Genomic DNA, 12,016 nt, shown 5'->3' with positions numbered 1-12,016 from the left:
GGTGCTGGGAACAGTCACAGGCCCCACCAGTAGAAAAAGTGGGTGGGCCAATGGCCCCCTGCACCCCCTTCCCCACTTCTGCCGCCGTTGATACTAGTACATTACAAATAATTGTTAATTAACTAATGTTTTATGTAAGTTTTGTGTTTATAAAATTACTGTACTATACTGCTTAGCTTCCTTGTTATAGATTTGCGGTCGCACTGTCGGCGCGCCATGCACCTTCTAGCATAGTAGGCCTAATATTCTTTTTAGGGCAAGGGCCCTACTACCTGCTACTGCTAGGCCAGGCCTAGCCTAGTCACTAGGCCTGGCCTAGAGCAGTTTTACTTTCCTCTTTTACTGACTCAGGTAGGCCTATCTTTTCATTATATTTCTTTGCTTCTGTGTATTTTGGCTATCTGCGGAGCGCTGCACTGCTTGCCTATGGTTCGTCCGTCACTATGGTTCGTCAGAATCAAGTATGGTGCGTCACAGAACTGACAGAGAGTTCCGTCATGGAAGACGAAGGTCCGTCATAATTAGGACGCTGGGGTCCGTCGTATGAAAACGCGACACACGTTGAACCAGTGACGCACCATTCCCAGGGGTCCTATGGTGCGTCATAAATTGACAGCTGCATAATTTACTCAATGTTAATACTGTATACAGTAGCAGATTTTTACAGTACCACAACTTTTTTTTAACGGATTTTGGATATTAGTTTTCCTTTTTACTGATTTTGTGATTTTTATGCTCGATGTTGCTAAGAAACTTCATCATGTTTTCTAGAAGTGAAATTTCTCTTTTGAAATGGTGTACATTTATGAGCCTTTGCAAGTTTTCAAAGATTGTGTGTGAGATGTTCATGGAAGAGGCACTAAAACCCACAGCTGTGATTAATTTAATGACACATTTCATAGTTGCATATTGCAGGTACCCTGTATATTAAAATTTCTTTTAAAAGATATACACCTATTTTTAAAAAAATTTATTTGTTACTGAAAACTACCATGCTAGATAGTCAAAATCGACTCAATACAACCTCATATTCCTCAAATGTGCTGGGCTTCAAGGGGGCTTCGCCCCCTTCCACTCCCACCAGGGGCTCTGCCCCGGACCCCACCAAGGGGCCCTGGGTGCCTCCCCCTGCTCCCAGCCTAAGGCTGCTCACTTTGCTCTCCCCCTTTTGTGGCAGGCTGGATCCGCCCTTGTATACGTTACAAGTAGTATAGGTAGGCCCTATAAGTCTAGGCCTACCCTAGGCCTATTCAAATTTTCAATATGCCGTGGCTAGAGATACGGTACCATATTTCTACTTCTATTTGCTAAAGGGGTGCTAATGTACTTTCGCACCTAACTTTCAACTCTTAATTTCTTTACCTCAATGTTTTTCTCACAGTCACAACACGTAATTATAAAATAAAACATTTTTACATGATTCAACCACCTACAAAGTACATTTTCCAACAATAAAGATAACTTTATAAACACAGGTTGATACGGTGTAGAGTCGTTTCAGCCCTGAGTCGATTCGGCCTGGGTCGATCCGGCCCCAGGTCATTTCGGCCCAAGTCGTTTCAGCCCGGAGTTGGTATTTTTGTCATGCATTTCGGTTGCGGTGTATGGAGCGCCGAAGGTGCGGCCGCGAATAATAATTTAATAGAACAAGGTGGCTAAGCAGTAGACCGTATGTTAAACATGAAACTTAGGCTATATTACTGCAACATTATCAGATATTAAGAATTCGTTTTAGTAGTATTTTATTATTATTATTATTATTATTATTATTATTATTATTATTATTATTGTTATTATTGTTATTATTATTATTAATTATTATTATTATTAAAGAGTTCATTGCAGTATCAAATGGTGTTATCTTTCTTTTTACAGAAACAACGCAAATGTTAAAAGTCGATTGCTTGGAGACACCTTCCTTTTTATTGTTTCCATACGAAATATTTGGATCATGTTTATAAATGCTTCAATAAAATTTAGATTTATAAAATAAGTAGGCTTATAGTTGTACTTAATTTAGCGGATTAGTTTGTCATAAGTTTTTTTTTTTGTTTGTTTGTTTGTTTGTTACGTCTCCATTTACATTACCAAATGTTCTATTTATAACAATACATATATAAAATAAATTAAAATATATTGAATGATGTGATAATGAAAATAAAGCAAATATATTATTGTATTCATAAGGCCGACAAAATCACTCATTGCATAGAAATTAACTAAAGAAATTATTAACTAGAGTATAATTTGAGGAAAGAAACGTGTTCAACAATTATGTTGAAGTGAAGCAGACACATGGTTTGTATCTTCTTGTTTGTTTTATTTCCATTGTCGATACATATTTTGATTAGGCATGTTTATAAAATACACAAATAAATGAAAATAGTAAAATGTTTTTTTAAAAAAATGTATAGGCCTACAATGTTAATGGCTGTTTCAGGCTTTTGATATTAAGTGAGCCAGAAATTTCACTCACAAGGCCTATTGTTGCATGAAAACTAACTTTAAAAATCGGAAAGAAACACCCACAAACAGGTTCCCACGATACTCTTTAGAGTGAAGCAGGCATCCTTTGTCTATTTTTTAGGTGCAAACACATGCCATGGTAGTGAATGTGTACGCGTGTGTTCACCTCTCGTCTATGAAAAAATTATTCAACTTTGTTTAAGCTTTAATATTCCATCACCCAATGAAGAATGTGCGTGCCGGTCATCTTTCAAGACCGGTATTGCAGATGGCCTGCAGTGTTAGGTGGTGCGGTGTGACCAGCGAATAAATGTACTTTGCACATGATTAGCTAGGCCAGAGTATAGGTAGGCAAGAGTACAGTATTTTCTTATAATACTGTCATCGGTAAATAGGCATAAGGGTTCCACTTGGTAATAATAAGAGTCATATCATTTATCTATGGCTATATCAAGAAAGGCATGAATCCTCAGGATGAGGCCCAGGCCAGGCCTTCGTTTATATATAAGAGTGTTGACATATACTCAGTCTTTGGTCTAATCTATTTACATGACAACACATGCACTAAAACATACTGTAAACTGTAAATAAGATTATTGTTATGAGGATTACTAGCACTTTACTGTTTAAATGGGCCTGCATCAAAAGTATATTCAACAAATTTGACACTATAATCACGATTGTGGAAACTCATTCTCTCGATCTGATTTCTGGCCGAACGAACAATGTTTACAATTAGGGGAAGTACCATAACAGCGATGAAGTCTACGTAGAGTTGCCAAGTTCGGTAAATCAAGGAGGTATCGGTTATGCATGTGCAGTGTATGAATATTTTGGTCAGATTGTAAAGCGTAGTAATTGCGAATATATTATAACATAGGCTTCTTGGACTAAAACTTGGGATGAGATTTTGGGGGTTGAGAACTTGACCATGGAGGAATACGCCTTTTCCACGAATCGGTGATGACAAACAACTCAAGTCAATGGTGCATATCCAACAGAAATAAGATAAGCTTTGAGGCTAAATTCTTGTCTTCATGTTATCTAAAAATTCATAACTCCATAACGGAGGGTTTTTTCACATTAATTTTTTCTGGAAAATGTTCTTAAAAGATTATTCTACACCATTATATCATTGACAAAAAATTGAAAAATATTTTTGACCTCTGAAATCAAGATGGCAATAGAAGATCCTATCTAAATAGTGTATTAAAATAGGCCCATGCATTACAGTGCAGTAGCATAGTACTTTTGTATTATTGTTGTTCCAGGTACCGATAATATACAGATTTCTCTTATGATAAAGTACAAGTTATGTTTTATAAAGAAGTATAGTGTAGTAAATCATGTTTTTAACACAGGAAAATTTCATATGGAAACTAAAACAATGTTAGTCTAGAGTGCTAATACTACTGTAGGGCCTCTGTACTGCATAGGCCTATTTCAATACAAGAATCCAAGCAAAGCCTAGTGGCATATGGCAAGAGTTTGGTACAGGATTCAGTTCATGTTTGATAATGGCTATTATGTAGATAAATGACATGACTCTTACTGAGTGGAACCATACGCATATTTACCCAGTACTGTACATCGTTTGCATTTCACCACTCATCGTGGGTGAAATGCAATGCCAGTCTTGAAAAATGATGTCACGCACATTCTGGCTCTTCATTGGGTGATGGTGACATAATGCCATTTACCGTACCTTTAGCAAATGGAAGTAGAAATATGGTACTGTATCTGTAGCCATGGCGTTTTTAAAAAGGCCTAGGCTAGCTGGGCCTACAGTAGGCCCCTAGGCAATATATTGGGCTAGGCCTAGGTTACACAATGTCAATGATAATATTTAATATGCATCAATGGTGGAGGGGTAGCAACCCTCCTTCCCCCCCCCCCCATATAGCGGCAAAGTAGCTCCACCAAGTTGGTTCAAATACTAAAATGAACTGAAACAAGTCAGTGCCCAGAGATTATCAAAAATCAACATGATATTTATATAGATTTATCATGCAATATTACATTGTCTTTCTTACTTAGGTGTCATGCCAATGGGGCTGTTCTCCCATATGCAGCCTTCTCCGGGACAGAAAGCTGGAGTACGATTGGTCAAGAAAAATGTAACAACGCCACTTGTTTTTGATCTGACTGTCTATGAAGGTTTCTTGTCAACTGAAGAATTCTATTCGAGAACCTCCGCACACAAAATCCTTGCTAAAACGACCGTGGAGAGGTGGTATATGGCAAAGGATGTTGAGAGGATAGAAATTAAAAGTGGCAACATACGAGGAACACTATTCAAACCTAAAGGTACCTCATCATACTGCCTGTTTTCAATCCACTTTGAATTAAGTACAGTTATATGATCTAATTATTCAAAACAAAACTAAATTTAATTCAACCCAAACAATGCCCGAAAGCCACTTACATGTAAAGGTGTTACTTTGTTATAATAAATAAAAAAGTAACACCTTTACATGTAAAGGTGTTTCTTTTTTATTTATTATATTTAACTTTATTCGTAACATTTATTACTTTCTTGATCTCGTTAAATTTCATTTTTTTTAATGTTTTTAATATATATATTTTTTATATTTATAATTTCTTAAATTGTAACCATTTGTTGTAATTCAGTTTGCAACTGAAATGCAATTTGAAAATAATCCTTGAATTGAAATTGAATTGAATTACTCTATGACTGACTACAACAGACTAAAATGACCTTTCACCCCAGTGATATGTACGATACTCAGCAAGAAGCATCTGATAGTACTGATTGTACTAATAAACTAGTTTACTGTCCGAAATAGTCTAATGGGTGTTTCTATGATATACTTTCAGAGGTGGCACCAGCTTTTCCCTGATTTTCCATCGTTCCCCGACATATAGGCCAAATGCTACACCCACCCACCTCAGCCCCACCATTCTTCCCTGCAGATTTTACTGTGGTTTCTTGACAGCTAGGCCAGGCTACCCCTGACAGTTGGGCCTGGGCACAGCCAGCCCAACAGCTGGTGCTACCCCTGAATACTTTGCTTCAGATAATTGTACCTATTTTTTGGAATGCAGGTGATGGTCCATTTCCGGGTATTATTGATATGTTTGGAACGGCTGGTGGTATTATGGAATTTCGTGCTGCTTTGTTCTCCTCCTATGGCTTTGCTTGCTTATCATTGCCATTCTTCGGCTATGAAGACTTAACCAAAAACCCTGTGGAAGTTGATATGGTGTATTTTGAGGTAATATATGAATTTTCTTTATTGCTATTTGTATCTTTTTATAATATTTTATTACATCATTTATTGGTGGCTAACTCATTCGGATATGGACTAAAACCCTCCTAACCCCCTCCATTATCCTTCCTACACTGCCACATTTTTTCGTCCATCCAACTCACCCCTCAAACACACAAATTTATTATCAATTCATAATTCTGATCCAATGATCCAAGTGGTATATTCTATTATCTATAGAGTAGTTTGTATTTCACTTAACTTTATAAATGATACTAATAATAATCAATAATTATATAGCGCCTAATATTAACAACCTTGAGGCGCTTAACAACAACATAATAATAAACAACATAACAACAAACAAAACAGCATAACAACAATAAATAAAAACAACCTAACATAAAAACAAAATGAAAATGAGCAGCGATGCAGGAGATGGTGACATTCATGTGGTCTCACCCATCGATATCAAAGTAATGTAAACTGTAAATTAAACAGTCGAAAAAAGGTGAGTTTCAAGAATTTATTTAAATGACTCAACAGAGTCATCTTTTTTTTAATATGATCTGGAAGTTTATTCCAAAGTGCAAATGCAACAACTGTAAATTTTCCTCAAGCATTTTAATGATGAATTTATTAAGTTTAGAATAATAATTTAACATTTCCTTTAGGAAGCTGTCGATTGGCTGGTGAATAACCCACTTGTGATGGATTCTGGGATCGGTATCATCGGTGTATCTGCAGGTGCCCAAACTGTCCTGAAACTCGCTACAATTTGTGGATCGAAGGTTACTTATATATTTATATGGAAATTTAATTCTTTATTAGACACTCGCGCCTGTATTCTTAAAACAAACTATAACCTAACTTCGAACTAGTACTTTACTAGTCCTAGTTGCAACTTAAACTTCAATTTGTATTCATAAACAACATACACGAAGTTCTAATTACAACTAAATCAAGTCCTAGTAGTTCAGCTGAAGACGGCTGACAAGCAGCGACTATCAAACTAACCAATGAAAAGAGTTTTTAATAGCAGACAAAATTTTAGAAAACTGGTAACACGGATGAATATTAAGCTGCCATCTGTCATTCAAAAACATATTTTCTCATAATTCGTAATAGAGTATTATTTGCTTAATTAATTTTCTATAATATCTATATTAGTTGTTAACATAACGATAGAGAATTTGAACAGTCACTGAAAATTTGCTTTCTTTTTGGAGAACGATTATCGTTGAGCCTGAATGAAGGTGGCGCCATCTTTGTTGTTGTTACGGTGAAGCGCCGTGACCGCAATGCAAAGGGATATCGTGCGAATTAGGAACTATCGCATGTGGCTAGCAAAACATGTTAATTTCGCCTTTTAGAAGCTAAACTCAATTTCCCTTTTTGTGAAAACACTGAAGATACATCAGACCTACTTATACAATTGTATTTGTTCTTTTCACTCTATCGTGAGTTACAAAAAATATGTTTTTAGTGAGGTAAATGTTTCAAGTCGGCAATTTAGCCTTACCCTAGGCTGACTAAAAAAATGGGCCTGCGGAGGTATTATTTTGGTCGAGGTTTGTGTGATTTAATCGTAGTGCTAGTCGAAGTTCATTTTAAGAATACAAAATGACGTAATTTTTACTTTAATTAAGTTTTAGCTCGAACTACGACTAATGTTCATTTTAAGAATACCAGGGTTAATTTCATCTTCCTCCATGAAATCTTGCAATGATAGTTTTCTGTTCTCTAATAGTGTGTTGAATCTACAGTATAAAACATTTGAAATAAGATACACATAAATAACTTAATACCAACTAGTTTATTTATACGGTAGCATGAACATAAAACGGCCCAGCTCTTGGCCGAGTAAATACGGTTCCGTATAATGTCTACAGCTCCAAATAACGCATAAAACAGTTCCGAAAAATTGATGTCTATCCAAGGCTCCAAATGATAAATGGAATATTCTGAATAAAACAAATGTCCAAGCAAACTCCAAATAGCAAACGAAGATGGTCAAATTTATGAGATGCATATGGATGTAATAAATTCTTGAATCTTGTCACAGCAAACCTCTAGATTCTAAATTTGTGTTGCTTGTACTCTTGCTTGTTACAGGAATAATAATACAGTTATTCTATTATTTTGAAGAAAATATTGTAAAAAGACCAGTTCCATATGATATTTTTTTTATTTAAAAAAATTTATTATTGAATATTTTAGATCAAGGCCTGTGTCTGCATCAATGGAAGTCCATTTTATACCCCAGATGAACCTTCAAGGTTATACAAAGGAAAGGTGCAACCAACACTAAAGTAAGATATAAGGAAGGGAAATATGGGGGTGAGGATGGCAAGACCATGGGGTAAATAGAATGTATTATTTGACAATCAATATGGATTTAACCAGTGTGTATTAAGTTTGACTTACAATTATTAATAAAGATATTCTTATCAATTCCTTTTGCCCAAATTAAGTGTTTCAAGAGAAAGTGTTTTCGTAGAAGAGGATGGAGTGTTCAACGTCACTCGTTATTGGCCAAATAAACCTGAAGACATCGACCATTCCACAATGATGAATGTAAGTCCTCTTTGCATTGATGAATGTGAGTCCTCTTTACATTCTTGTAATTAATTAATTAATTAGGGGCCTGCAGTGGTAGCACCTGCACCCACTATCGCTGAGAGAGAGAGTGCAGAGGGAGGCCAGTGCTCAGGGGCCATGGACAAAACAATTAAAACCAAATTTTTTTTTTTCATGTTAATGCATTTTTCTCAAGAGGGTTTCATTATTTTCTCTCTTTTTATTATGTAAATTGTTTGAATTAAGCATCTAGTTACTGTACATGAAATGCTGGGTGTCTGCAACTCCAGTCCCCAGGGTCACTCTTGTCGGTTTTGTCTGCACCAGTCAGTGCCCAGGGCTATCTGTAGAGAGAACTGGCCCTATCAGGGAAGGAGGGGTAAAAGATTCCTATGTAATTTTTGCATGTGGAGTTTTACATCCAGAACTTTCTGTCCAGATATTGGTTTCTAACCTCCGCCAACGAAGTTGCAAGAGGTTATGTTTTCGCCTGGTTTATTATTTAGCTATATATTTGTCTGTCGGCATATTTGTTGTGAACAGCCTACAGCCCATATTTTTTATTAGAAATTCATCAAACTTGGCCACTTTTTCCTTTTCCTTTATCTAAGGTCTAGAGCTGAATAAATTTCGAAGGGTAAAAGGTCAAGGTCACAATTAACAAAAAACCTATTTTTTAAATTTATTTGTCTACAGCCCATAGTTTGGATCAAAAACTTGTCAAACTTTGTCACAATGTTCCATGACTAAAGATCTCATTACCTCCACCAATGAAGTTGGCAGGAAGTTATGTTTTTGCCCCTGTATATTTATTTATTTATTTTGTCTGTTGGCATATTTGTTGTGAACAGCCTACAGCCCATAGTTTTAATCACAAACTTGTCAAACTTGTTCACAATGTTCCATGACCAAAGATCTCAAGGCATTTGAAGGTTGAAGAGTAAGGGTTAAAGGTCAAGGTCACAATCAACAAAAAACGATTTTTTTTGAGACGGTTTTTATCAGGAATTTGTAAAACTTGACCACAATGTTCCTTTACCAAAGATCTGAAAGTGACTGAATTTTGAAGTGTCAGGTTCATAGGTCAAGGACACAATGATCGAAAAACTTGTATAACTGTTAGCCATATAGACGTGTGTGATGTGTGCTAATGCGGGCTTTCCGATAAAGTGTAAACATATAACCATTAATTTCTCAGTGATATATAAACAGTTTGGTGTAGTGGTTGAAGAGTGTTTTCCACACTACCAGCCCTGGGTACAAATCCCAAGGAATCTAATTGTTTTTTTAGTTTTTTTCCTTTATCTTTTTTTATAGGGACAATATGCGGGGGAAATTTATACTGAGGAGAATTATGATGTGGGCGGCAGTTTCCATATAAATTACTTAAGGAATAATTGTTTTTAACAGCTTGAGGACTCATCATGTCAGTTTCTATTTATTGCTGGAGAGGAAGATAAAACCTGGTCAAGCAAGCTGTTCTCAACATTAGCTTGTAAATATCTTCAAAAACATGGTAAAAGTAACTGGAAAATACTAAGCTACCCCGGAGCAGGCCACCTGATTGAGCCACCGTATGCTCCACTGTGTCACAAATGCTATGTTGCCATTTCAGGTTAGTATCTTAAATTCTCTAGAAAGTTAACCATTATTGCCGTTACTGTGTATCTCATAATTTTACAGTATATATTCAAGACCAAGTACAGCATGGGCAGTAGGAGTGGTCCGGCAGGTTAGGCAGCCGTCTTTTGCTGAGATAAATATTATATTAAAATAATACTTTTTATAATTAAAAAAAAAAATTTTCTACTTTTACTTTAGTGGCGTATTTTGTTAAATTATTAATATTATTATTATTAAGTGAGCCGCGCTAAAACGCTGTAAACATATAAATTATAAATTAATGAAGAACAAAAGAAAATTATATAATTAGTATGAGAGTGCCATTTCCCACCATCTAGAGGTGCCAAAATCATTTTTTTTTTACCTGAGCCAACCATGGTAGGGCTGTTCTTGGACCCTTTATCTTTGAAGGTCCCTCTCTGGGCCCCCTTTGTATCAAATTCCTGGATCCACCACTGGATGACACAATGTTTAGCTTTTGTTAAATGTACAGTGTAATGAAAATTATATTAATAATAGAAATTGCAAATTGCAAGTGAAGTGCTGCCAAGTACAACTGCATATAAATGTTCTTCGAACAAAATTATTTATGCGAGTCAAGTGAAAATAATGAATAATAAAAATATAACAAATAATATGAGACACGACCCATTGTCTATATTAGAACACTTCTCATTGGGTAACAAAGTTACATTTTTGTCAAAAAGTGTCTATAGTGGTGAATTATGGTTTAGGTTTTTTTAATAAAGTTTCAAAAATTTCTATGTATGTGGAAAATGTAGTTGGTTACCAAAGGTTACAATTTTTATTTTGAAGACTGGTCTAGGAAGTGTACATTTTTTTATGGGGCAAGTTTCCAAGGGCGGGTTTTCTAGGGGCGAGTTGACTGCCAAAGAGTGTTGCCAAAGTGCGAGCCAGCGTGTATTTGATCACAAGTGCGAGACATCGCAAGTGTGAGCCAGCGAGCCATGACGTCACGACAATAGATACGAGACGTTACTCGAGTTGTGCGAGGTATCGGCTGAGATTTGTGGAGTACAATTCAAAAAACAACTATAGGTCTAATAATGAATTATTGAGATGTTAAATAGACAATGTTAGCTATCAAGGAGCGACGTTGTTTTTCATTGGGACTTTCGTACCTTCAAGGCTAGGACTATACCATCCTAGCTAGTCTAGGCCTAGAGTAGGATAAGGCTAGCGCGACATGTGGACGTTGGTACGTGTTGGTTAGTCTACAAACGTCGCCTAAAGTAATTGATTTTACCCGGCAGAACGAGAGAAGGAAAACTCCGCTTTTCAGTCGTCTTAGGCCCTTGTTTTTTGACAAACAATGACCTTTCAGAGGTCAAATTGCTGTCAAGAATATGAATTGGCTGCTTCGCAGCAATAAGTCTGAGGTGCCAAAATCATAATTTTTTTCTTACCTCTGCCCCAACCTTGGTGAAGCTGAGGTCCTTGTCTTGCTATCTGTGAAAGTCCCTCCCTGGGCCCCTCAATTTCAAATTTCTGGATCCGCCACTGGATGACACAAAGTTTAGCTAACTGGTACAGTGTACTTCGATGTTATTACTGTACCGTACTAGACTAGTTATGGTAAAGAAGTGGCAGCCAATGTCAATAACAATCAAATAGCCTCTTGCCTGTAAGTCTGAAATCCCATGTGCAATAATATTTTATTTCTAGTTCTAAATGCTTCATATGTTACTTGTAAAAATGTTACACTTCAAAAAAATTTGAAAGTGTTATTTCCAAGCTTCTTGAAGTGCTAAATCCTAAAAAAAATCTGAAACTCAGTCACCAATTCCCAGCTAATAATATTTGATTTATAAAAATCGAAATGCTTCATATGTTCAGCATTAGCTCAACCCGCCCCCGATAAACTAACGTTATGTTATCTCACTATATTAATTGGATTAACACATTATCATTATTATTATTATTAAGCTTATTCACGGATTAAAATTCCAAAGTGTTCACACAAATGGCGTTCACTATATTAACGCTGGTGTTAAACTAGTAGTAATATAGGGGAATAGTTTTAAATAATGTACGGGTTCTTAACTGTAGTAAAATTAACAGTGCATCAGTAAAACTTTTAAATCTGTGAATTGTTC

At 36.0% G+C, this 12,016-nt stretch overlaps 1 protein-coding gene across 3 annotated transcripts in view; it reads left to right on the top strand.

Moving 5' to 3' along the window:
• The window catches only part of LOC117105456 (acyl-coenzyme A amino acid N-acyltransferase 2-like), a 26,383-nt gene that overhangs the window by 5,897 nt on the left and 8,470 nt on the right, over positions 1-12,016 (top strand). For 2 of the 3 annotated variants that reach the window (XM_033246602.1, XM_033246604.1), the window contains 4 exons: positions 4,504-4,773; positions 5,533-5,702; positions 6,371-6,487; positions 7,917-8,008. In XM_033246602.1, the coding sequence (XP_033102493.1) occupies positions 4,504-4,773; positions 5,533-5,702; positions 6,371-6,487; positions 7,917-8,008 (649 nt within the window). Of the gene's footprint in view, positions 1-4,503; positions 4,774-5,532; positions 5,703-6,370; positions 6,488-7,916; positions 8,009-8,170; positions 8,274-9,686; positions 10,004-12,016 lie in introns of those variants that run through there. The other variant, XM_033246605.1, reaches the window with a different exon arrangement.

The sequence above is a fragment of the Anneissia japonica genome, unplaced genomic scaffold (genome assembly GCF_011630105.1).
Source record: "Anneissia japonica isolate Jap-2015-1 unplaced genomic scaffold, ASM1163010v1 scaffold1128_len1000024_cov185, whole genome shotgun sequence".
Taxonomy (NCBI): domain Eukaryota; kingdom Metazoa; phylum Echinodermata; class Crinoidea; order Comatulida; family Comatulidae; genus Anneissia; species Anneissia japonica.
Note: the sequence above shows the minus strand (reverse complement) of the source record. Positions and strands in the feature narration are given on the sequence as shown.